Source organism: Haliaeetus albicilla, chromosome 24 (genome assembly GCF_947461875.1).
Source record: "Haliaeetus albicilla chromosome 24, bHalAlb1.1, whole genome shotgun sequence".
NCBI lineage: Eukaryota > Metazoa > Chordata > Aves > Accipitriformes > Accipitridae > Haliaeetus > Haliaeetus albicilla.
In genome coordinates, this window is record NC_091506.1 from 24663556 (window position 1) to 24690780 (window position 27225).

General features: G+C 45.3%; 1 protein-coding gene and 1 long non-coding RNA gene across 15 annotated transcripts in view; both read right to left on the reverse strand.

Annotated features, from left to right (window-relative positions):
- WNK2 (WNK lysine deficient protein kinase 2) overlaps nucleotides 1-24432 on the reverse strand; it is a 118495-nt gene extending 94063 nt beyond the window's left edge. For 10 of the 14 annotated variants that reach the window (XM_069769871.1, XM_069769883.1, XM_069769872.1 and 7 more), the window contains exons 1-2: nucleotides 24126-24432; nucleotides 22904-23698 (exon numbers count right to left, since the gene is read on the reverse strand). In XM_069769871.1, coding sequence (XP_069625972.1) covers nucleotides 22904-23671 — 768 coding nt within the window. In that variant the 5' untranslated portion in view covers nucleotides 23672-23698; nucleotides 24126-24432. The remainder of the gene's footprint in view (nucleotides 1-22903; nucleotides 23699-24125) is intronic. The other 4 variants (XR_011322032.1, XM_069769876.1, XM_069769881.1 and 1 more) reach the window with 2 other exon arrangements.
- LOC138681826 (uncharacterized) lies at nucleotides 13440-22890 on the reverse strand. The gene is made up of 2 exons (XR_011322033.1): nucleotides 19131-22890; nucleotides 13440-15672 (listed from the first exon to the last, which is right to left on the reverse strand). It is a non-coding gene; the product is annotated as an uncharacterized lncRNA (long non-coding RNA).
- Nucleotides 24433-27225: the final 2793 nt, after the last annotated feature.

The following is a 27225-nucleotide window of genomic DNA, read 5'->3' on the forward strand; positions in this document are numbered from 1 at the left end:
GTTGGACGCTTTACTTGCACAGAACAATGTTTTGCTTAAAAACAGTTTATACGTCCTGTGCTGGATAAGCAACCATCAGGTTACATCAGTTTACCTCCGCTCTCAAGTTCAAGACTCCGCTGGCATCAGACACTTGGGTTAGTTTTCTGACCCTGAGCCTTCAGCTATTGCCAATAACTCCAATGAAAATCAAATCTATAAACCAAAGTGTAAAAGCGTAACCTGCGAGGCATCATGGCTCACAAACAGAATGAGAGCCTTTCTTCCTCATTTTTTTAAATAGGAAGCACTATCTGGAAAACACAAAGCTTTATTTTTACAGGTATGTTCAAAGCCCAGTGATTCATGCAGTTGTATCCTGAAGTTAGGTCAGGTTTGCAACAGACCTTTAAAAAAAAAAAAAACCAACCAAACCAACTAAACAGCAATTCAGAAGCAATATGAGCACTTAAAAAAAAAGATTTCCAAGTTAAAGTCATTTTTTTTAATGTTTCTCTCTCTGAAGTTTCCACTTTGTGCTAGTACGTTGCAGGTGCTGGATGAAACCTGAAAATTTTGACAATAATGCTCCTGACTTTTGGAAAAAAAGACAAGCAATAGCTCAAGCTCTTAGCAGGAACAGTTTCTTCCTGTGGAAGCCTCCTACATAAGAACTTCTGAGACTGACTGCAGGACATGACAGATAATCTTGTTCATAAATTCAGCAACCTTCATCTTAAAACAGTTTGAATTCTTGTTATGCCACTCCTAAAGCAAAGCTGTGCTAAAACCTTATTCCTCCTCTTTGTTTAGTTTACTCAAGGCCAGTTGACATACACTGCTTCCCAAGCCAACTTCATCCTTTAGCCTTCATGGCTCTCTTCCTTCTAGTGAGTTTTCCCTCCCTTTGCCTTTCTACAGTGTTATTACATCCCCTCTTGGTTTGCCAGGCTAACCGAGCTGAAGTCTAGCCTTAATTCATAAGCAAGGTTCTCCATTCACTTAACCACTCTGGTGGCCCTACATGACATGTTCTTCCTTCTTGAAGACAGTGACCTCAACTGTAAGGGTAGTCTTTGCACATAGACAAGTCACTGCTTCTCTTTGCTTGATTCCTCTGTAAGCAAAATGGGGACAATTTTTGTTGGCTGGGCTATTGAAGTTGCACCATAATCCTTGCACTATCTGAAACCAGTTCAACGCACTCTTAATGAAATAAATGCAAATATACTTTGCCAACAGCTCAATTTAAAGATGACTTATGACTGTTCGGTTTAGGTTGGCTCCTCACCAAACTAAACCAAACTTACATAAACCATGTGATGATTGAAATAAGAGTGCTCACAGGACTCACCCTATATATAAATGCAAACCTTGTAACCCTGAATACGTGACCAACGCCATAGCACAGAATAAGAGAATTCCAGCAAGTGGGTCTGGAAGTCACCAGGAAATATCACTAGTCTATTCCCTTGCTCCAAGACAGGAGAAATGATTTCTAAATTATTCCTGACAGACCTGTACACCAACTCCAGTGAGTCTCCCTAGGGAATATTTGTCAATGCTTAACTGCTCTTAGTTGGAAAGTTCTCCCTTTTGTCCAACCTACATCTCCCTAGTTTCATTTTAAGCCCATTAATTATTTGCCTGTACATAGCAGGCACGAAGAATCATTTATTCAACTGCTTCTTTAAGTAGGCTTTTGGGGCTTTTTACAGATGCTATTCTTCAAATGCCTTTATCTTCAGTACCCGTATGTCAGTCACCTCCTCCCCAGACTGGACAAACAATCTCTCACTACCAGCCATGTACTCCAGATCTCTGCCTGCTGTTGTAACCGAATGCTGAATTCTGACTGACTAGTCCCCGCCTTCCTTGAAGTGAGAGGCATGAAGTGGTTTGCACCGGATAGCATACTGTTAGTTATCTAAGGGAATTGTCCAATATTTTGTATATTAAGATTGGGAGATTGGAGAATGTCAGCTGAAGGCAGAGTTCATGATTCACAACCCCCCTCCTGATACATATCCCCGCTTTTGGGAAGAGCAGAGACTCAGTGGGTGTTTCACAGATTCTTAATTAACATTATATCTGAAAAATAGACAGCATTTCAATGGTCAGCAGCCAGTTGAGGTTAATACGACTGTTCAGACTCTGAGCTGTTAATTTAGTTGACCTGTGGGATCTGGAACACCATACTGGTCTAATTCATTTGCTGGAAAACCTTTCAGCTATCTTGGTGCTCTCACTCTGCCTTAGAACCACGGGACGAGACACCTCAATTAGAGGAAAAATCCAGAAAAGCCCTGCAGGACTTGGGATGCTCATCTTTAAACAGAAATAGTTTTTCAGAAAGGTTTGAAGAGCCTCATACATCCCAATTAGATGCCCTCCTAAACAGCAGCTCAGAGGGGATCGTGCTGCTCATTCTCATCACCTCCTTTCCTAGTGACTCTGTTCACAACCGTTCCATCTGGGCAAGCTCGCTCGTTTGTATCTTCCCCCCAGCAGTGCTGTTTTGTGCATGAGATGCCTGCCTTCGTTTCCCACCACAGCAAGGCAGGTGACGAGTCAGACAGAAGAGATGCTGCTCGGGGAAGCAGCTAAGAGCAGCACAGATCCCGTGTCCCACCACAAACGCAGAGAAGAGGGCTCAGAGCTGTTCCGTCATCCACTGCAAATGTAACGCATAGGCAAGGAGAAAGAGCAATTCGGGCAAAATGTTACCCAGAGGGAAGAAATCCTGCGAGCCCCATCTCGCGTTAAAGAATCAAGCCAGCTCCCACCCAAGCAAAGGAGGAAGGACAGGTTTCAGACGATGCCAGGAGCGAGGGGATAGGAAGGCGTCCCCCGCTCCGACTGCACGCTGCCCACAGTTCCCAGCCCCTGGGCTTCTCCCTCTCCACAACCACCCATCCCCATTTCTCCCAGCCCCTCATTCCTCTCCTCCCTCCATGCCCTGCCGAGTCCCCGAGTCACCCCTCTCGCAAGCATCCATTCGTACAGTTTATCTTCCCTTCAAAAACACTTGGAGCGCCTTCTCAATTTTCTGCCGCACTGACATTACATTATTCCCTCCTTACCTCCCGGAAAAAAACAAAACCAAAACCCAGATCAGTGCAACGTGATTTCCAACAGTGGCCAAACTCAAGCTGACACAGCTGAGCGTGTATCAGGTTCAAGGCTACTGTATAACCCGTAAGGATAACTGGCCCATAGGCAAACCAGCAGGGCAGAAAGGCCTGACGCAAACAGAGGCAGTGCCACTTGCACAGCTCACTCATCCAAGACCTTAATTAACTCCTTCCTGAACTGCATTTTCCCTCTGCTGTGCCTAAAGAGTGGCAAATAGTACACAAACATTTGAGGATCACAGTCTGCAATAATCAAATTCCCCTTGCCTTGTGCGTTGGTGTTAAATGTCGAGCCTGCCTTTCCCAACCGGTCACACTTTAGTTGTCCTACAGTTTGCTAGCAGACAACAGGACTTGTTGTCCTTCACATCCACGTTATGTAACTGTGCCTCTGCATGTGGACAGATCTCTCCAATATCAGCTTTAACCACATTTTCCCATGTACGTTCATGGCAATTTTGAGAGGAAGGAACATTAGGAACTCGCTCTCGTGAATCACCGCCTTGCCTTAATACCACATGTAACTGTGCTTTCAAAGTCTGCCCACCAAGAGAAACAGCCTCTGCAGAAACAACCCATGCAGGGGGAAGAAAAGGTCTTAACGGCAGTCTAACCTGAAGCTCTATCTTCAGAAAGGGTCTGTTAGAATTCCCTGTTTCAAAACAGCTCAAATTATTCACCTGTTTGCCTGTGCCAGCAGAACAGCAACGGAGAGCAGTGTCCGCAGGGCTACCAGGAGCCCCACGGCCACCACCACCAACCACGAACCCAGCCGGGTGGCCCGACCACCGCCCGCTGACCCCTTCGCAGCTTGGTTCCCACCCCTGAAATACCGACACAGGCATTGCTAAACCAGCAGCTTTCCTAGCAGGTAACCCAGCTAATCCTTGCTTTCTGGCACTGCTCCGTGCTTTGCCGGGCTCCCTCTCCCCGGGCTCGCTGCCCTATGGACAGAGGGTGGTCCAGCGGAGACCTGACCAACCTGCCGGGCACACCGTGCAGAAACGGAGATGCAGAGCCCATTCGGGGAGACGAAGTCTCGGCCTCTGCTGTCAAAGCTCCATTTCTGATGATTAAAAAAAAGATACCTGAATAAATTCCTCTTAAGCCGATCTCTGTTTCTCTGCAACAGCTGAGAAATACTGTTCTTTTATCATAAAAGAATCTACTTGATTTTTTTCATATTTTTAACTTCATACGGAAGATTTTTCATTAATTGTAGAGTATTATACAGTACAGCCAAGTATTACGATGTGCCTTGCTTTCTTTATAATAAAAGTTTGATCTGAGACATAATAGTGTATTTAAATCATTGTGTAAAGTAAGGAAAGGATTTCCTCACCCAATCAAATTTGCAGGCTCTTGAGAAAGAAGTTCAGGAACTTTTCAACCTAAAAAAGATGTGAAAAACAGATGCGGAGAATGCATGTGATCTCAAAAAAAAAAAGTGTGCACTTAACGGAGTTTAACTAGCATGAAATATGACTTAGAAGTAATTATAGGAATAGGTCTTTTCAGAATTTAGGTAATATACTGTAAATATTTTCTGTGACATTAGTAAACTGGGATCCCTTTACAATAGGGATACCCATCTGGAAGAATAACTAGCTGGAAATAAACTGATGAAGCACAGCTAGTTATCCTGGATAAACCAGGACAGCCTCTCATTATTTACTAGAAACTTAAAAAAAGGCACCACATTTAAAGGAAACCACCACAGGCCTGTATGTATTAGTTTAGAGGACGTTCAGTTAGACTGAGAAGAGGATGTAACTAATAATTTTCTTATTACGGCTTTTATAAGTTGGCTGCTGTTCCAAGGAAAGATGGATTAAATACCACTTCTGTTTGGTTGGACTTCAAATTAAAAGCTCTGTGATGACCTTTCATTCCCAATAGGGTGTTTTGGTTGTTGGGGTTTTTTTAGGCTATTAACTACATTAGGTCCTCCAGAACTTTACCCTGAATAAAAATGGTTTCAAATGTAAGAGAAAAAAAGAGGATAGGAAATAAATACGTCAACAGAGGTTTGGCCTACAAATTCAACTCACAAACCTCCGGGATTTCCACCCTACAGATGACGAAGGGGAGCCCCTGCTCCCGCTGTGACAGACCCGAAGCCCTGCTCCGGTCCGGAGCCCGGCTGTGCGGGCGCACTCCGGCACGGCCATCGCTGCCGCGGACAGCTCTCGGCACCAGCAGGTGAGACAGTGAGTAGACAAAAAGAAAGAAACACTAAGTCCACGCACCATAATATTAAGACATTTCACATGGAGCTACGATTTTGCAACTTATTAAACACACACAACCAAAGTTTTCTAAAAACCTCACAGGCTCAGCCTGTAAGGGGATTTCATATTTCCAGCTAAGGAGGCTGCCATGGGAGAAGACTAGCCCTGATCTGCAGCTTCTGAAAGGAACTAGGAAATACAGGTGTAAGAACTAAAACACCCTTACCTATTGAACTTTAAAAGGAAAAAAAACCCCAACCCTAGGGTAGTTTCTTAATTGTGTTTAAATTCACATAGCCTTTTCTAGAGCTGGAGAAACTCAAGTGTAAGAGTCTAGGAGTTTCTTCCCTGAAAACCGAGTCAGGGCTGGCTGAAGAAATTTTTCTCATCACACCCCTTTCTCCCAAGACATTTCCATGGGAAAAAACCAGTAATTCCCACTCTAATAATACACATGTAAAATGTATGTTATTAAAAGAGCGTTTCAGGCGCTAGCTCCCAGAATGCATTACAGGCTGCCAGCTACCGAGACACAACACACATCTCCTACTCGGGAAGGCAGCACATCACAGCACATGCCAGGTCAGCCCTTCCCGCTGTTTCCCCAACTATGACAGTAAATCCAGAGAATTTCTCCTTACCCCTTTCTGCTCTTTCAATTAACCTGATTATAGAAATAATCTGCAGCATTTCTCTGCTGTGATGCAAAGAAATAGAGCGGTGAATAGCCTCCCTGGGAATTAATTACTAGCAGCACACTATGCTGAGCCTTTTATTTTGACAAAAGCTTTGTTTTCATCAGGCTCTAGACGAGAAAGTTTTCAAAGACCACTCCTTTTATATTAGCCCTCTTGAAACAAATATAATTTGATTTACTGCAAATATCATTCTTTTTCTAAAAGATGTATTTTTAGTCTACAAGACTAAAAATGTACAAGTTGGAGATCCAAGAGGTTCCAAGTAGCTGTAGTTAAATTCCAGATATCTCAGAAAAGGGTGCTTAGAAGTATTCAGCAAAGGACTTCTTACAGAAGGAGGCTGGATTAGTCTTGCCAGCAGACTCAGTCAATTTCCAAAGAACTCAATGGTTTGAATATCATATATAAAAGTAATAATAATAAAACATCAAAATCTAGATACGGATTATCATCCCATACAAAAACACCAGAGCATTTTTAAGATTGAAGAAAAACTTCTTATGAGTCACAAAGTAATTTACTTAAAGTCTTTTAAAGCTTTGTTTTTGGAGGTTTTCAAAATTACAAATTCTATGAACAATTTATTGGCTGCAATGAAACAAAAGTTACAGCACAGCCTTCCTTGGAGCTGCAATGTCATTTTAAAGATGAAATTTCTCAACTTTCTAGCATCTTAGAGTATGACAGCACATGATCAGCACCATCTTATACATAGTATTCAAGAGAAAGTTGATGTATCAGTTGCAGTCTAAAGAACAGTTAAAATTTTTGTAAAAGCAATGCCTAGGTAGAACTGTACCTAACAAGTTCACAAACCACCTAAACCACTCTAGATACCTTTTAAAGAAAGCACTTGAGAATTCACAAACTAAAGACAACTTTTACTTTTTTAAAAACCATTCAGGCATGCTTTGCCTACTAGAAGTACCTTATATATTCCGCACCACGACAATTAAGAGTGCCACATACTGCAATTAATTTTAAAACCCCACATACTTTAAAGGGTCTTTTAACAAAGAATAATACTCATGGTGATGATCTTATTTGATAGTTGCTAAATTTAGAAGGACATTGACAATTTTAGATTCTTGTATTTATCTCACCTGTACAAACATTTTATCCTTATTATGATTACTATTGCACATCTGTGTGTGTTTTTTTTTAATTAACTCTCACATCCATCTTATGGAGATGCAATAAGCAGAGACCAAGCAAACAAACAGTAAACATTTGCCATGAATACGAAAGTAAACAGCAACTCTAAAGGTGAGACCAAAGTAATGTAAATCAAATCACAACACAGCCATTACTTAATGAATTCCCCACTCCATCTGCAGTATTGTTACCAGATATATCACTTCAGCTATTTAACAAGGCTTAACACTACAAAATGAACCAAGATAGCAGGTATAAAGTTTCTTAAAGAAAGGTAGAATTACTGGATTTTTCTCTGAAAAGCAAGGGAAGCATTTGAGCATGTATTTTCACCTCCATATCTAGGGTTAAGGAGAAGTCAATCAACTGAACCACTGACTCTCTAGCTATGTTGTAAAAATACCTATATTTACAAATATGCTGACTTTGCATTGTGTTTTCCTTTGTGGAGATTACAGCTCTGGCACAGGCTTACATACTGCCGCTGCTGTATACTGTGTATAGTTATATAGTTGCTTACATTATCTCTCTTCACTTAAAAAAAATTGTTTGTTCACTTTAATCTTGCAAGCTCAAGACCTGCTATCGTCACACCACTGTCAGTGCAAGGAATTATTTTAAAACCAGGTAAATTTGCATGGCAATTTTGGGCAGATTGAAGAATAAAAGCTGCTGCTCTGGGAATGTTGTTACATTTCAAAATATATAGCATGCTTAAAACACAGACTGAATATAATCCTTATTGAAACAAATGCATAAACCCTGGCTGAGGGATTTTAAAACTTTCGTACATGAGCACCTTAGAAATAGTATGCAGCTTTTTTTTTTTTTTTTACACTGAGCTCATTAAAACAGGTGAACAGGCTTTCATGACCAATTACTCATCTGACTGTCTTAGACCTCTAAGAGTAATTAACATTTCAGCGTGTTTAAGATCTTCTAGTTAAACCAGTCCTTCCATTTTTCCATTCATGCAATTAAACACCCTGCTTTGTCACAGATTATAGTTCATTCTGACCCTTAAATATGTATCCTCCAAGAAAAATACATGCAAAACTGTACTAAGCTGATGGAAAAACTGAATACACGTTCAGAATTGATGCCAACAATGATAAACAATTGTTTTTTACTTAATTCATCCAGGATGGGAAATTACTTTAAAATAGACTTGAAGCACTCCACTGCCTCCTCCATATAGGCTGCACAGTCACCCGCCCATTATTATACAACATGTTCTTTGTAGCACTATATAAGCCCTATAAATAATGCAGCGCGCTTTCTGCTTTGCCCAGCTGTCGGTGGGACGCAGAAGAGCCCTGCCCCGCTACAGCCCTGCTCCAGCAGCCGCCAGAGCCAGCGGCACCCGGGGGTCCCCAACGCACCCCGGTCCAGCTGCCGCCCGCCGTCCCCATCGGACCCCCCCGGAGGAGCAGAGCGGCATCTTCGTGGGACGCACACGCCGTCGGCGCAGGCTGCAGCTCTCGTTACCGCACTCGTCCCCAATTACTGGGAGTTTGGCATCATTCACAGGCTTAATGACCTTATGACGAGCAAGACAAGACTGAGAAAACTCATCCCTTCTAGTTATTTCTACTGGTTGTCAAAAAAAAAAATTCAAAGGTTGTTTCTCAGCCTTTGTTTCTTTGGGAAATAAGACTGCACTAATGCTGCGTGCGCATACCTCTCCCCTGTTGTCCACAACACATTTAGCGAGTAAATCAGGGTAGCAACTCACTAAAACAAAACAACTTTCACTTTTCAGGAAAAGTGATATAAAAGGGAAAGAGAAATTTTCTAGTTGCCCCCATTGAAGGAAAAACTGCAGAAAAAGCACCACCCTAGTAGCTGTAAGATCCACAGAAAAGCACATTCAGAAATAACCAAACTGTGAGAAGCAGCTTCATGGGGAATTCACATCTTATTAGGTACCAAGGACTCCAACTACAAGATGATTTCATTAGTTACCCTGCTGACAGAAATCCATTTTGAAATATACGCTATATATATCTTTTAAGGTACAAAGGTCACAGTTCATAAGAAATTACAGTTCTCTCTTTCTGCACACAAAAATTAGCTTAGTGGAAATGTTTTAATAGCTTTTTTCCTTTCTCTAACAGAATTGATAAATTACAATTTCACCTCTAAAAATCAGAGGTAATGCAGCTAGGATCGCAGAAAAAGCATGGGTAAAATACACCTGTCCTGGTTTCAGCTGGGATGTAGTTAGCTGTCTTCCTAGTAGCTGGTACAGTGCTATGTTTTGAGTTCAGTATGTGAAGAATGTTGATAACACTGATGTTTTCAGTTGTTGCTCAGTAGTGTTTAGACTAGAGTCAAGGATTTTTCAGCTTCTCATGCCCAGCCAGGGCACCTGACCCAAACTGGCCAACAGTGTATTCCATACCATGGGACGTCACATCTAGTTTAGGAACTGGGAAGTGGGGGGGCAGGGATTCGCCGCTCGGGGACTGGCTGGGTGTCGGTCGGCAGGTGGTGAGCAATTGCCCTGCGCATCATTTGTACATTCCAATCCTTTATTACTACTGCTGTCATTTTATTAGTGTTATCATTATCATTATTACTGTCTTCTTTTCTGTTCTATTAAATCGTTCTTATCTCAACCCAGGAGTTTTACTTCTTTTCCTCATTTTCTCCCCCCTCCCACTGGATGGGGGGCAGTGAGTGAGCGGCTGCGTGGTGCTTAGTTGCTGGCTGGGGTTAAACCACGACAACACCATATATAAATTTTATCAAAGCCTTTTTTAAAAAAACCATTTACAGCATGTGTACTGCTGAATCATTAATTGCAGCATCAGAACTAGGGTAACTAAGCATCAATGCAGTCAGACTACAAGTATCAGTCACTGCTAAGAATCAGAAACTAACAATTATTGCACAAGAGGTTATGAAATACCTTTTAATCTCCTCTCACTAGATGTTACTTCATTTTCCTTTATTTCTCTGCAAATTCTGATTTCCACCTTAGGTTCATCAGGATTTTCAAAGAAACCAGAAGCTGCCACCATGGCTGTCACTAACTGCCTCATCACTGTGCGAAGCACCTGCCCAAGAAAACACCATGCACAGCTGGAAGACTGTTAGGTGAAACAATATCTTATGAGATTAATCAAAGAAGATAATCTCATGTGATTGTGAAGATGACCCTCTAAAGAAAAGAAAGGGATGTGAAAAAAGAACAACTGTATTCGTAATACACCCTGTGGCAGTGCAGAATGTGTTGAAGAGCAGGACCCTGTCCTCGTAACTTTTGGGGCGGCGATGGAGGACAGGGAAGAGGAGGAATGAGAAGGAAGAAGACATTAAACTGCTTTTTAAAAGCCTACTGGAAAGTTTTTATGAAGTAGCATCCATTTTTAATAAAGTTTCCCTAAAAATGCACAAAGGAATGTGGGATGGATTGATGAACCACCCTGTAATCCTTCCCGATCAGTAACAAAACCAGATCAGCATCAGTCACACCCCTCACGTTGAGAATCTGGAATTCAGCAGCGACACCAATTTCATTTTTAGGTCCTGAGTTAGTAAAGCTGTTATTTTCTGTTATGCCCTGTTCAGGCACAGCTAGCTCCCCCAGTCACAGACCCTCCAGTTTCAATCATTCTCCATCACCATCTTCATGCTGAGAGATTCCCTCCTAACATGGACTGCGCTCCCTAGCAGCACTTGTTATAAACTGAGTTGTTGTTCAACAACATCACAAAAAAGGAAGAAAACCACAGATAGCTATTAGTTTGGCAAAAGCCAATAAACATCCACAGACCCATTTATTTGCACTAGTTGCTTTTGAATACACAGACTCCATCATCTCAAGTGTCCCATTTCACACACAAGAGTTTGCAGCCCAAACCCAAAGCCATTTAAAGTTTTCTTTGAAGCCCACATGTGAGTGAGCAATAGCCTGTTCTCTCCCTCCCTCAAACCACCTGAGAAAGAACTCTAAAAAAAGCATACACATACTTTAATAAATGAAGCTTTGTATTTAATTTTTCAATGTTACTTGGAGGTGGAATTGCTGTTTCTAATAGTTTCGTAGCTTCTGTGGTTAAAAACTTGTAATGCTGGCTTCATCTAAGTAAACAGACAGACATCTCGGATCACACACGTTTTACATATTAACTCTTTCACATGGTATGCAGTGTTGGAACTATGTCTGGAAGCAGTGAGCACAACTGCTTTTCTCCTCTCATACAAGCAGCCTCCCATATTAGCAGCCCAGGTGTCGATGTCACATATTTTGTGGCAGGGGCATGGGCTTTGGCAGATTGCTGGGGAGCGGGGGGTGGAGAGGGAACAAGCAGTTGAGCCACAGAAAAAAAACCCAAACTCACAAAATACCCATCATACATTCCAGAGAGTTAAAAAGAGGTTTCACTTCACTTCCCTCTCCCAACCACAGATATTTGCTACAAGTTTCCTTCCTCTTTCAATACTTTGAAGAGAAGGCTTAATCCTCTTCCACATACAAGGATTCAGAGAGTTGTCTATAGCCTAGAGGAAACTGCAGGGTGCCTTTGTAGGAGTATCTTGTATCATGCGGCAATCTATCTATCCAGTTGGCTTAATTTAACGTGAGACTGTAAAAATAAGGCATAGAGTTGACCTGGGTCCAAATGCGCTCTTCTGAAAGCGCTTGTGGCTCTGACAGCCAGTCCTCCAGCAGCCAGTGTACCAAAGGCACTGTGCCTTTCCTTAGGGTGAGGTGCCTGCAAAAGCTAAGGTCTCTTGCATACACCCCAAATGGCCTCAGTCTTAACTTAGTTCAGTGCCCCCCTTCTATATAAACACAGCTGGGACCCAGAAATGAACTGTTCATCCATTCCTCAAATAGTTGAGGCCAAGAGACATTTGCGGAGCTCCCTGGCACATGGTGAAAAAGCCAGGTGATGGCACCTACTGTCCTCTTACATGACACCTAGACAAGGTGTTGCCCATCTCCCCTCCCATGATGGCAATACTTAGACCAAAGGACTCCCATGAACAGGGGAGGTTCATTCCAAATTCTCATCCCCACCTGCAATAGTCACTGGAGCATTTCCCAAAGCCTCCAAACCACTACGCTTGCAGCCAAGGGCAGGGTGAGGAGCACATCTCCCCAACAGGAGATTCTTCCATTCCCAGAGAAGAAGCAGTTCCCAAGAGGAAACGTTGGAGCCTGCTGGAGAGGACAGCGGGGTGGTTTCCCACAAGCCTCCCCTCCCTCCTAGGCAGTTCACCTGCCTGAAGATGCAGCGGCCGGCTGTCGGGGGGGCCTTCCCACCAGCACACTGCTCCTTGGGGTCCCTGCCCTGCACCAAGGCAGCCCCCCCCAACGCCTAACAGGTTAAGGGGTGCACTGTCCATCTTCGCAGGAACCGGCCCAAAAGTTCACCACCCACTGCCCCACACGGGTCTGAGACCAGCCTCAGCAGACAGTCCATCAGGTCTGACACGGAGACTCCAAAGTCTTCTATTTAAAGACAAGCGATCACTGCTACTCAACACTGATGGGGCTCAGCAGCTCTTGGCAGCCTAGAAGAATTTACAGCTCCGACTTGCTTCAGATAACTTTAGTCCAGTTCAAGAGTCTGCCACACATCCAAGGACCAGCATATTATCAGCAGGAGCTTTCCTCTCACTTCTTTTGAGCAAAGTTACAGAAGAAATCCCATTTGTTTCCTGGAACAGCGCTACAAGAGCTTTAAATTAACAAGGCCCTTACGATACAAATAAATCCCAAATATCATATGGTGTTCTCCCCCACCTGCCTGTCTGGAACTTCCTGGAGATCACAGGCTTCACTTAGGCTGAACTGCCACAATGACTTAAATTCATTAAGGTCAATGAAGTATGTTACACAAGTTATTACAACTTGTCCAAGAAAAAAGTTAGAAGCATGGAGGGCAGCAGGGACTGATGCTGCATCCCCAGAAGCACCTGCAAAAAGACACCACACAAGGGAGAACGTAACCTGAAGAGGCAGGGTCACAGGTGGGCTATAAGCAACCATTTTAGGTCATTTTTACCAATTCATTTTACCCTATATCCCATGGCTTAATACAAGTGGTTGTGTATTTTCTCTTCTTCTACTAGTAATTTTATATATGCACAAACAACATTAAGTACATGCAAAACCACCCGTGTTAGTCACGATCACGCTGCTTGCCAAAGGACAAGATATTCTCATCCTCCATTAGTAATCAAAGGCAATATAAGTCTTTGTAATTGAGAGACAAGCAAGTCCATTTTATTAGTGCAACACTTGCTTTATTATCTACAATTCTCAAAACAAACACTGATACGAAAGAGAAACAAAACAAGTTCAAATGCACATAACCATGGCAATTTTCCTTAATTAATCAGTAAAGCCTAGAACAAAACCAAACCTATTTGGAATCAGTTTTACAAGATCTAGATATTATCAAATGTTTCAGCAGAGCGCTGCACAGGCCTGCAGCAATGAGATACAGCCACTGGAAATTTTGTAGTTTCCCCCACCCTTTTACACTGTTCTGTTTTAACAGACAGAATTGATTCTGCTCAGTCAACCACCACAGCTGTATTAGCTCCAGCGAGTACAATGGGTCACCCAAAATGTTGCTCTAACTGAAAAAATCCAGACAGCATCAGGAAAAGCAATGTTAAAAAGCTGCTTATTGTACAAAAATCTGGAATAAACACCATAATTTTAATCCTTCAAGCACACGCCAGTAAGAGAAAGGAACATCCATTTCAGAAGCAGATGTAGGCAATGCCTGGTTTATACTGCTTTTGTAAAATAAATACTCAGTTCCCAATATATGAAGTGACCAACTGTCATTTGTTCTTTTTAATAAAACCTTATTTTATAGAATATAAACAAATTTTTATTATTTAACTAACGAAAAAACCTTCCCCCAGCTGTTCAGTCTTACTGGGTTTTAGGCAGGTTTATGCACTTGAAAACACACTGACAATGGCATTTGGACAAGCCCTGTTAATACAGGAATACACAGAACACGACATTACTGTGCTTGATACAGAACCACAGTTTATTAAGGCCCATACTTTGCTAAAACATTAATGGAAAAGGTAAGATAGTTCCCCAAAAGCATAAACATGGCTAGAAAAAAAAAGTCAGCCATCATCCATACAGATCCGCATTCAAAGTCTCTAGGTTAAGATGAAACAAAAAGCATTTTAAGTAGTTTTCAGGAGAGCTGGACTACAGCAAGACTTTCAGAATTTGAGAAAGGCAAATTGGTAGCTTTAGTAACCAACTACAGTACAGCCTTCCCCCCCCCAAAAAAACATTGCAAAAAAAAAAGGACTAGCATGTAACAGAAACATGCCCATTTCCTTTCAGGTTTTCCTTTTCTTAGAAAAAGCTAGGAATCAAAGCCATTTTAAGTTTATTTACCTAACCAAAAATTACATTAAAATTCAAATTAACTTTGGTGAAGTGCTGCCAAGATTCATAATAGGATCAAATATTACTTAAGGCCGGTTTAATTTTCCTTTAAGTCCAGAATGAAGATCAGATTGAATTCACAAAAAATGGCCAAATAAGAAAACCCCCACAAATGTTATTTGAGCCTGCACTCTCCTATCTGTTTTCCTCAGAGTTCATGAGTAAGTGTTTTGTATCCCTCTGTAGCAAACAACTGAAGAACAGATGGTATTAGGTCTTAAGTTACTCCTTCCTTAACAGTTTAAGCAAGATGTATATTGCCATAATATGGCATTTCATTTTACCCATTACTCCCATTGCATATTTAACCACCATATTATACAGCCATTATACTGTATTAACACAATATAGCAAAATTATTTTCCAGTAAATCACTTATGAAAATCTGATTGTGTACATTATGACACCTGATATGAATTAAAATGCATGCACACTTATATGGCAGATTCTTGAGAAGGAGGGAAGAAATCCCATCAGCACCAGAAGTTCATTTATTTGTAGTAACACTGTAGCTACAGTGGGGTTAGACAGGCTATGGCATATTTAGTAGGGGTAATAATTTTTTTTAAAAAGCATTGTAGGGATGATGGTGAACTGAAAACCCAGGTATGTGAGACCATTCAAGCCTGAGATGGAGCATCTTCAAAAAATAAAAATTCAAGATGAGTACAATTACATGAGTTTACTTATTTTTTCTTTCAGAGATTGAGTAGAAGGGATTTCACCACACACCACTGACTGTACATATTTGGAGTAACACAAGTCACTGCTAACAAACAAAACAGTCACTCTAGAAAGTTTTTGGTACACGCTTATTGCCAGGTGATTTAGAACTCAGTCTAAGTTCATCAATGCCTACAGACAACTGGCTGGCAGCTAAGATGCTTCCTAAGGCTTAGAGGAGTTCAGTGACATGTGACACCCTGTGTCCACAACACAGGTGATTGCAGGAGACACAGGAGAACAGGCAGGACTTGTGATCTCCTCCTTGCACCAAATTCTCAGTGTCTTTTACACAGCATGATCATCTGCAAGGAGAAAGTCAGAAGAACAGCTCAGAAGCTAGGCAGCACCTAAGCTAATTTGGAATGGACAACATTCCCAACAAGCAAGCTGTTTTGGATAAACATCAGGCCAAAAAGGAGGTATGGACTTGATTTCTTTGGAGAACAATGAGATTTTATTCAGGGATATGTGAAGCTGCTTATGGTTTGAAGATTAGTCCATTGCAGAGCAAGGGACCAATCTAACACATAAAATGGGCTCTATTTTGTGGTTTATGTGGAACCTGGATTTAGAAAGTTCTACGAGTACTCTTAGGGAAGAGGAGAGGTATGGAGAATGAGGGTGCACACTCACACTTTCACCAATTGAACAAAGCCTTTTTCTTATTTGCTCCACAGAAATGAAATGGAGGCAAAGAGGAGCTAAGACTCTTTTCTCTCTCTAAATATAAAGAAAAATCATCACACCAGATCCAGCAGAGATTTGAAAGTATCTGCCATCTTGCCATCTTAACAACTGGTCTGGACTCCACTGCAGAAGAGGCTGCGGCCACTCGTTGCTGCAGAGAATATAATTGTAAAACTCACTCCTGGCAGAAAGGCTTCTCATCTCAGAGCAGGCAGTAGGAAAGTAGTGAGATGGTTCCTCCATTTCAGAGCTACACAGGAATAGCAAGATACTGGATAAAGGTTGTTTCTAGCTGACTTAACTCCACTGAAAAAAACAACTTCCCCTTCCTTGCCAAGGAAGGGGAAAACCAAAACCAAACCAAACTTGCCCTTGCCTTGTTTCAGGCACATCAAAATCAACATTGGGATAACACTCATGTTTTCTAGTAGGCCAATCTCTCTTCAGGGAAATAATGCATTTCCAGATGTAACTTCAATTTCACATGTATGAACTTAAACAAGAAAACCAGTTCTCCTTCTGCATGACCATTTCAGATATTCTCCAAAGATTATTTGCATAAACCCCTCCTATTTCAGAGCAATGAAGATGTCTCTTCCAACAGCAGTGCCAAGTGTCACACATCTCACATGACATGCCTTTGGCTGCCCTTTTCTTATGCCTACAGGCTGCCTGGGTATCATGCATCAGCACTTACCTTAAATTTTTTTTTTCTGGCCAGTCAGACCTACCACAGGCCTCCTGAACACACAGGTAACTACCCTGCTGCCAGCAATCAACAGCTATGTCACAGCAAGCCTAAAAACCAAAACTTCCCCTGATCAGACAGCTGTAGCAAACCATTCTCAGCACTCAAACCCAAACCAACCACTCCAGTGGGGCTCCTGAAGTACGGGAGATTTATCACCACCTCCCTCCTCACCAGCCCCTTCACACCTGATCCTTACAGCAGGGCCTCTGCCCTCCATCTACCCACCCCACAATCACTCTTCCCAACCTCTGCAGCATCTCTAATCTCTCAGAGCATGCAAAACCCCTGATAACTTCAGCAACCAACAGCTGAATTGCTGTTGCCGCCCTTGTTTTAAGATCAGTGCCACTGAACTTTCTTCAAACCTCTGTTACACCCCAACCACAAAACAAGGCAGGAGACCATAAACATAAGCACATTATACCCACAAGTCAGACTACGTATCAAGTGCAAACATTACTAAGGGGACAGCTTGCAACATCAACTTTTTTCCCCTGTCAGCTGTGGACAAGAGATGACCAAAGGGACCAGAAATATCCTTTACACCAAGTTCCGATTTTATTTTAAGGCATTTCCTCTTACAGCAACCAGACCCCACACATTTAGCACGAAAAGTTTAACCAGAATTAAAAGAGCATGCAATCAGTCTTTAGGTAAAATGTACTCAAAAGCAAGAGCAAGGAGTCTTGTTTGATTCAAAAGCAGAATCTGAAGTCTGACCCAGCTCTATTTCATTTACTGAATTTGAGAAGCAGTCTATTAATAGTTTGCTACCATATCCCTATCATGCTTCTCCATGTCAGGGCAACAGCTATACCAACAAACACCAGTGATACAGGCACATGTTTTCACATTGACACTGTAAAGCAGAGCTAACCCAATTGTTTAAATTTAAACAGAATTCACTGTCTCAAGAATTAACTTGCAACAGACAAAATTAGTCTCAGTTAATTTAATATGAGCACACAGCAATAGCAGATTCAAGCTTTCAAATGCAGTCTCCCTCCTTTCTTCTCCCAAACAGATTTTCTAAATTATTCTGTTCATTTACACAAAGTTTACCCAGCCAATAAATTAAAAGCATAGATAGTAACCAGCTACTATTTCGACATCAGATGAATGCTGTCAGCCAACAAGGACACCACCAAAAGCCAAACTACAATACCAGTAAAAGATGTTACCTTTTTCAGAAAGAAATCCCCTGGATTCTTGATACAGGGGCAGAGGACATCCTTCTCCTTCCACATAATTTAACTCCACATAATTTTGCCAGAAGTGGCTTGCCAGATAGAGCAAAGTGAATTTGCTTTAACATTGTCCATTTTACAGGCTCCCACTTTTAACCATGCAAACATACCTGCTTACACAGAAAGATCCGAGCCATGCACCTTTGGTATCACTCTAAACAACTACCACAGATCTAAAGTGGACATAAGATGGAAAACACTGCTTAAAAATTTAAGAAAATAGTTACATAAGCATCATAGCCTTCTCTCACACATAAGGTAACACACTTACAAATAAACTGCATGCTTTTCCTCCCTTCCTCCACCCAAACTAGCAATTTTACTTCAAGGAAAGATTATCAGCCTTAGAAACAAAAATGATCAAGTTCACATAGGTCTAGCACTAATGATTTTAAATGCCCTTTTTAATCACCTTGCATTAAAACAAAGTCTAATTTCATCTTGTACTTCTAGAATGTGCATGCCATATTAAAATCAGTCAGCTATTGGCCAATCTGAATGAGCTTCTCATTTCAGGAATAAAAACTGAGATCAAGAAAATACATTACCTGTTCCCATATTAATATTGCATATGAATCAAGTGAAAGAAGCATTCAGAAATGCATCCACATTTAGAACTTAATTTTCAGTTAAGATCTGTGCCCTCCAAAAATCTGAAACTCCCGAATACCTGAGTGACTTAAGACATACAATGTACTTTTGCGTTTTTTCTTTGGTTCAGGCCATTTGAAAAGACTGGCAATGACATAAAGAGGAAAGTGCTACAACACTATGAAGTAAAACGCTTATCTTGTAAAGATAATTAAGTTCTTCCTACAGAACTATACTACTAGAAGCTTGGCAGAAAAGCTGCAGGTGCAGGGGGTGAGAAATTGCCACCTTAGAGCAACATGTCTATCCGTGGTTGTTTTACCATTACAGACCCCTTGGTTTGGTGGCCATTTGGAAAATGCCATCAGAGCTATTCTAATACCCTTGATTTCTAATTTCAGCTATATGGGCGGGGGAGGGAGAGTTGACCTCTGCCCATCCTTCACTCTCACATAGCTCCCCAAATACCTCTAACATCCGATACCTGAACTGAGCTCTGTCCCAGGGAGCACCAAGGACTCCCACGCATTCTCACACAGAGCACCTGGAGGGCAAGTGTCCTGAAGAAACCAGCATCCATCTACGCACCAGTACGTGGAGTGGAGAACAAGTCTTGGGCAACCAGTGGAAAAAGCCTGGCACCCCTGTGGTGTTCAACAACAGGCATTTCTGACCTTCCCACCATGGGTACAGCAACAGCAGGATGAGACAGTCCATCCCTTCCATATTTTCAACAAAAAACTAAAATAAAATACAAACAGCAGCTCGGTATTCACAGTCCAAGCGAGAACCATAAAGTACACTGAGGTCCTTGCATTTGAGATAGTACCAGGTTTGACTCTTCTGCAGTTTCCCTATGTCTTCCCAAAGAGAAATAGGATGGGGACTTTGAAACCGTTCATCTAACTAAAAGGAGTATTTGGCTTGCCAGCAGTAGACTGGCAAAAGCCTATATTCCTTATTCATGACCTAACATTTTACTCAGGAGCACAACACTGAAATACTGTTACACTGAAGCCTCACCACACAGCAATTGTATGCCACCAATTAAAATTAATTATAGCTGTTGAAAACCTTAGAATGCAAACCTTTCCAAACTGCAAGGGCACACTAATCCTGCTCCAATACACCAGTTTCAGGAAGGAACAATAAATTTATTTTCTAGGTAGAATTTGACTACAGCTTTCCCATCTTCAGGCAGGCCTAAACCCCAGATCTAGTTTGGTTAGCATTTGGATCCTACCCTAATCCAAGCCACAACTTCGGTTCTGAACCCTAAAGCCATCTTTTCAATGAAATAAAACCACTGAACAAGAATGGCTCGCAAGGTCTTTGTACAGATGGACAGAAAGAGATAAACACACAGGCAACAGTACAACTGGGCTGAAAAAAATGCTGAGCAAGGACAGAGGATTAATGCCTGCATAGAACCTCAATACTGTTAGTTTTTAACTCTCCAGCTCTGGAAGTAACAAGCACAAGTGCATCTCCAGAGGACAAAGTACAATTTGTTGCCATTTTTGCACAGAAAGGCTCTAGGATGGGTTTTGATGGTGGAGACTGCAGAGGAAGTGAAGTCACTTTGTCTTCAACAGGATGGTGACGATCGCTTCCACTTGGTCTTCTGTTGTGTATACCTGAACTTAGCATTAAACGAGACAAACGGGGGCATACCTAACTGGCACAGCTTACAAAAATTTTCAAAGTGCCACGAATGAAGCAATTACTTGACAGCACCCTCTGTTTTCCCAATAAAACTCCCTAGTCGGGTTAAGACAGTACTCTACAAACCAAAAAGCCCAAGACAACACACAGCTATTCACACCTTCTCCTGATTGCTTCCTTCATGCAAACTCATCCTAGAAGCAAAGGCTTTAATCCCATGGTGAGTAAAGCCTTTTGTCATTCAGGCTTTCCCAATCCAGACTAAAGTACTGGCTTTCAAAAATCACATACCATCTCACATTACCTGGCCTCCGGCATCACCTCCAAATCTGCACCGCAAGCAGACAGCAGTGTTTAAGGAGAACCAGCAGCCCTCACCTACTTCTACGGATTCACACCAATTTCTCTAAAGCAGTCAAATAATAAAGAGAGTTTTCTTTCTACGATTAGAGCCCTAAAATAAATTCTTTATTAAATTGAAAATATCTAGTAGGAAGATCTGATTTAAGCTGAAGCATGTATAATGGAAACTAGTGGGAATTAGGGAATTATTACAGATGATTTCTTCACATGCAGTCAGTTCAGGAATTCCTAAACCAGTGTAACTTGAAATGAGAAAACCAATCATCAGGTAAGCTTCATACTGCAATTTTCCCTTCCCAATCTCTTTCTTAGGTGTGACCCAAACACTGGCATTTCCATACACTGGGTTCTCCAATACATTTGGCAGTCTTTTGTCATTAAAGCTATTCTGTTACAGAAAATATGTTGAAAAATGCATCTATTTCAATTCCCCTGCTAGAGCATACCGAGAAAATTTGGCAACAAGATGAATTCCTGATCTGTGCGATTGCTCTGCAGTGACAGAGCTGGGCTGCGCTGCTCAGGCCGACAGCTGAACAACATCAGCCTCTTCCTACGGACAAACCTTTCCTCCGACAGCATCCCAGTTATCATCCAAAATACATCTCAGGCTGCCGAAGTAAAAGCCTTACACGCTCACGATTCAGCTTCAAGCAGAAGCCAGACAAAGACCAGGCCTGGCGGCAAGGCTCTCCTCCCAGCAGCGCCCACCTCGCTCAACTCCCCTTTAAATCCCCTTGGCGATCCCACAGGCTCTCCCCTTTCCCCATGAGCCCCCCAGAACCCCTCCAGGCTGGGGGAGAGGGGTTAAACCCCTCAGCACCAGCCCATCACATCTTCCACTCTGCGGCGTACCTTGTCCAGCTGCTGCGGCTCTACGTTCTGCATCCCTGTCTAATAAAAGCCAGGGGAACGCACAACTATGAAGACTGAGAAGTGCTCCTTGTACTCCATAAGGAAGCAGCGCTGCAGTGGATTGTGATTATATTGTGTAATGAAATCATTAGGGAATAGATGTGGTTGTACATCCATCCCCACCTATCCCAGGAAGCCAGGAGCGACTTACAAACAGATTGGGCCAACATTAAAAATAAACAATCGGAAGCTCAGGCTTGTTATGTCACATTATTTACATGCTATTCTCAAATACTCTGGTAGGCCATAAAGCTCAGTCAGCCAGTGGGCATTTAAGGACCCCAAATTATAACTAAGAGTTAAATCTTTTGGTTCCCACCAAAATTACAAAGTAACTCAGACAGAGTAATAGCTCAAAAAAAAATTCTGTCTCAGGTCTTTCTTAGATAGGTCTCATTCAAACGGATGCCAACAGAAATGAGGTAACAGCCACTAAAAGCTTCACAAAGAAAAAAATTAAGCATATGCTACTGTCATTTTTACAGAATCTAAAAATCACTAAGGGCAACGGCAATGTCCCCAACCAGCAAAAGACAGTATCTAAACCTTCACTCTCTTTAGACATTACTGGATGACTTCACTCTCAAGATCTAGAACTCAAGTCGAATCTTTTATTTAAAATCTTCTTTGTAAAAGGTATTTGGACAGACAGGTCTTTGACCTAACTGAAGCACTAGCTCATGACGCCTAAAAAGAGGCAAGCACTGAGGTATTTCTGGAGGTTTGATTCAAAAGAAGGTGGCAACAGTCACAATTTCAGAGCAGGGGAAAGGGCGAGCAAGGGGGCAGCAGGTCTTCAATCTTTATAAAAGCATAATGCATTTATATTCACAGCAAAAGGAAAGTTCACCCCTGCAAATGCACTCCCAAGTTCATTTATGTTCAGCGCCTTTTTAATAGAGACCTGCTGCTCCACTCCTGCTAAATCAAGCCGCTGCCTTCTGAAGCATCAGCCCGCAGCGGCTGGGGGTCGGGGGGAAGAGAGGAGCTCCGTTCAGCTCTTGTCGGCATGCTCTGCGCATTCAGAGCGAGTAACTCATGACCTTTTTATGCAATACGACAGGTCCTACACTAACATCGTTAGCGTCGGCGGTCAGGTCCCAGGGCTGAGAGGGTTAAGCCTGGGAGGAGTGTACATAAGGTGGTGGACTGGGAGCCAATGAGAATATTGCGCTATAGTTAGACACTGGATACTAAGCGATGGTGACTATAAAGGCTGCTCAAAGCCGAGCTTCTGTAGATGACACCGGCATGTTGCCCTTAGCCCCTAGGCTTACAAAGCAGAAAAAACACATGAGGATCAGCTCAGCTTACCTGAAGTTCACACCATGCAACTTCCACCCACGTCTCCGTGTCCAGACCCTTATAGACCGTTTTGAAGGATCCCCTCCCGAGTTCAATATCAAACTTTAGGAACCTGCCATCCAGCGAGGTGGCAACCGCCTTCATATCGGCCTCCTCCTCAGGCTCCTCTTTCTTAGCCTTGCTCTGGTCCTTGGCAGCGTCCGACGCCTCTTTCCTCTCCACATCTCTGCCCGCTTCCTTCTGCTCTTCAGCCCCCACGACGCTGCCGGGGGCTGGCGCTGCCTTCGGCTCCCCAGAAGGCTCGGCCCCCAGGCCCACCTTCTCCGCGGCCCCGTGCCCTGCCTTCGCCCTCTCCGCAATTATCCTCCGGGTTTTGGGGAGCAGGATAATTTTCCTCTGGTGCTCGGACTCGGGCAGGTCGAAAGCAGGCTCCTCCTGGTCCGAGTCCACCACGCTCCTCCGCAGGAACCGCTGATGGACCAGTTTGGGATCCCTGGAGCAGGGGGCGCGGAGCGGCGGGGCAGGGGCTCCCGGCGCTGCCGCAGCGGCCGCCCCGCTCCTGCCGCCACCGACGGGCCCATCAATATTCATGCTCGTCTCCGCAGCCGGGGGAGCGCTGGGCTCGGCAGTCGCTGGAACCCCGCCACGGCCGCCGCCGCCTCCTCCTCTGCCTCCCCGCCGAGGTGCCGATCTGGCATCGCCCCCAGTTTCCATTAGGTCTGAGGTTTCAGCGCCTGCCGCCGCCGCCCCCGGGCCGGGGAAGTCACCGTGGTCCATGCCCGCGCCGAGCCGCCCCACCGCCACCTGCGAGGGGCAAGGCAGAGCGCAGCGCCCTGACGCACCGCCGGCCGCCGCTCGGGCTCAGCCCCGGCCGCCGCTCCCCCCCCCCCGCCCCACCGCCGCCGGCACCCCCGGCCCCAGGGCTCGCCCCAGCGGGCAGAGCCACACCGGGGCGTCGAGGCGGGAGGGCTGCGGCGAGCCGGGCTCCCCGCAGCCACCGCGGCCGCCCTGCCCGCCTCCCCCCCCTTCCTTCCCTCCGCCCCCCTCCCTCCTCTCCCCCCCCCCTCCCCTCCCTCCTCCCCGGGCAGCCGCGCAGCGCAGCGGCCGCGGGGCCGGGAGCGCCGGGCGGCCCCGCGGGATGCCCCGGGCTCAGGTGCGCGGCCGGGCCGCCTCACCTGCGGCGGGGGCGGGCAGGGCCGCGCACAAAGGCGCGGCGGAGCCGCCGACTTACGTGCGGAGCGGGGGGCTGCCGTCCTCAGCGCCATGGACGGGGATGAGAAGGGCGGCGGGGAGAAGGGGCGGGTACCGCCGTGCGTGCGCCTGGCTGGGTGTGCGCGCCGCGGAGAGGGTGCCGGGGGAGCCGGCTGCCGGCGGCGGAGCTCCGCGGCCCGCCCCTGCGCGCTGCAGCACGCCCCCGCCCGCAGTGCCGGCCTCCCCGCTCCGCGCCGCTCCGCGCCCGGCGGCTCAGGGCGCGGGCTGCGCCCCTGCCCGCGGCCAGCCCTGCGGCAGCCTCCGCCGCGCCCCCACGGGCGACGGCCGCCGCCGCCCCCCGCCCTCCCCGGCCCCGCTCCGCTCCTCCGCCCCCGCCCCGCCGCCGCGCTTTTGTCAATGGGAAGCGCTCCCCGCCGAGCGCCCCATTTAAGGCACCGGCGCTCGGCGGCCGCCAATGAGGCGGCGGAGGGCGGCCCCCCCACCCCCCCGGCCCGCCCCCGCCCTCTCCGCCGCCGGCGGAGACAATGGGAGGGTCCGCGCGCCCCGCCCGGCCCCGCGGCGCGGGAGGGGCCCCGGGGGGAGCGCCCGCCCCCCGCGGGCAGGTGCCCCCGCACGGAGGGGGGGGAGGAGGAGGAGGAGGAGGAGGAGGGGGGGGGGGGGGTGCGTTGGGGGGTGGGTGCGTGCGGGTCCCGGCCCGCGGCAGGATCCGCTCCCCGGCCCCGCGGGGGGCGCGGGGGTGCCTGCGGCAGACGGCCGCTTGCGCCTGGGCGCGAGTGAGGGGCAGGTTGCCGGGAGGAGACGGAGAGCGCTCCTGCTCGTCGTTCTGCAGAGCCCTTCAAACGGGAGAGCGTGGACGGGCAGCAACGCCGGCATGCAGCACCCTGCCTCTCGGTGCCGCGGGCTTCGACACGCACCTGGGTTTTTCTTTGTTCGGGTTTTTTTTTCCTTCCTTCCTAGCAGTTCGTGTTACCGTTCTGTCAATACCGACCTCGCGGTTCGTTGTGACTGAGGCTTGGCGTTGGGCTAGGCTGGGGCAAACTCGGGTGGGCAGGCCACGCCGCGCTGCCCCCCCGGTGAGGTCGGGGGCCGCTCGCTCGCCCGCCGAAGCCTGCGCCCATCAGCAGCTGCGACAGTCCTGCTCCGTCAGGCCACGGAAGGACTCTGGTCTCCACTACCGTCAGGCTTGCTTTCTTAAGGACTAGGTTCATACAAACGTACCATTTTTATGAGCGATTAAAATTTCACTAAATAAAAAAAAGAAGAGAAGGTTTACCAAGTAATTATTCCCCGAGATTTCTGAAGGAAGTTGACTGCCAGGCAGCCATAATTGGTTTTTCTTTCAATTAATGCATTTTCAGTTAAGGACGATTGAAAAAAACCCTTTTAAAATAAGAAAACAGGTGGTTATTTTAAGTAGAGTCGCTGGTGTTTTAATTTTAAAAAACATGGCTGATGACTAATAATTCAGCGTTATGGATACGTTTGACCTTTCAGCGGTTTGTTTTTCAAAGTGTGCAAATATATACGATATTGCGAGGGCTTGCAATTGTGGCATAAAACACAGGTCTGCATGATGTATAGAAATACAGGATTACCTACCATTAGTTCCGTATGCCGGGCTCTTCTTACTCCACAGACAGAGGTGTAATAAACAGAAAGCAGTATGAAGTTACCGAGAGAAAAGCAGGGAAGGTTAAGAGCTCTGACACCTTCTCCTAGTTATTACATAAACTTGACCTAGAACTCCCTTCCCAGCTAGAGAAATTCCCACCACCATGTAGAAAAAAGGACAAGATTCAGGCTAATGAGATGACTAAAAGTAGCAGGGCAACATTTCACTCAGCAGGTGGACAGAAGAAAATGGGGAATATTCTAGAGCCAACTAAATACCAAACCCCGAAACCCGCAATCAAGAAAAATACGGGGGGGGGAAAGAAGACACTCGATTCCCCCATTTGCTTCTCACTGCCAGGCCTTCTTGGAGGAAGGCAAATACCTACACGTTCGCAGGTGAGGACAGCATCACAAACCACCCTCCGGAGGACAGGCAGGCAGGGCTGAGCCGCACCGGTGACTCCTGAGTGGCCCTCAGTGCTGGGCGAGCGCAGCAAGAGCCGTCCCCACAACAGCTTCCTCACGCCTGAGTTTCCTCTGGTGTTTGTTGTGCCATCCTATGCTGAGGTGGTGCCTAGGGCTCTTCCCATGTCCATTTGGCTACTGAAAAAACAAAATAATTTGCGCGTCACAAAGTGAATCGTGATCCACCATCCCGTGCTCTGAATCTGTTTACAGGGAGGATTTTTAATAGTACTTAAACAGAAAGAAAAAGCTTCTCCACACTCCTACTGTTTGACATTTTCCATGCTGCTATACACTTGCTCAACATCCTCAAGTGAGTAACCTCGGACAGCAGTCTGACAACGTGCGGCAACGTGCGGCGTCAGGAGGACCCGGGACCAGTACAGCACTGGGCCTGTACTACGCCTCCAGAGGGACGTGTTGGAGCGTAAGCAGCTCCGGAGCTGGTGCGTACTCCGACCCAGTGCTCTATGGCACCTAACGATGGCCTTTCCCAGCAGAACGCGGCTCCCTAGCAGGTGAAGAATCGCTCTTTCGCCTTCAGGAGCTGTCTGTCCAGGCCTTCCCAGGTGTCAGGGACCACAGAGGACACGGCAGCTGGAGAGACATTCCGTGCTCGCTTCTCTAATGCTCTGTTTGTGCAGCCCCACAGGCAGCCTGCCATTCCAGTTGCACCCCTGCTTGGCAAGGAGAGCTTGGCAACTACGCAGGGTGGACTTTAAGGAAACCTAAAGGTAAAGGCTGACACGCCTTTCATTTCCACCATCTAGCCAAAGACCCCTCAGCAGATGTCAACAGAGCCCTACAAGCTAAGTTTTCATAAGCTATTTTATTGGGTAGCCTCTGTCTGCCTCAGTTTACCCAGAACAGAAACACATTACTGATTCTGCTGCCGTCCTGATTCCAGCTCTGTGTGAGCCAGCAGACAGACAGACAGATAGTATGCTATATTACCAAATACAGCATACCGTATTAGTATGTTTTATTACCAAAGGGCATAGAAAAAGATAAATGGTTACAGGTTTCCTGGTTGTTAGAGC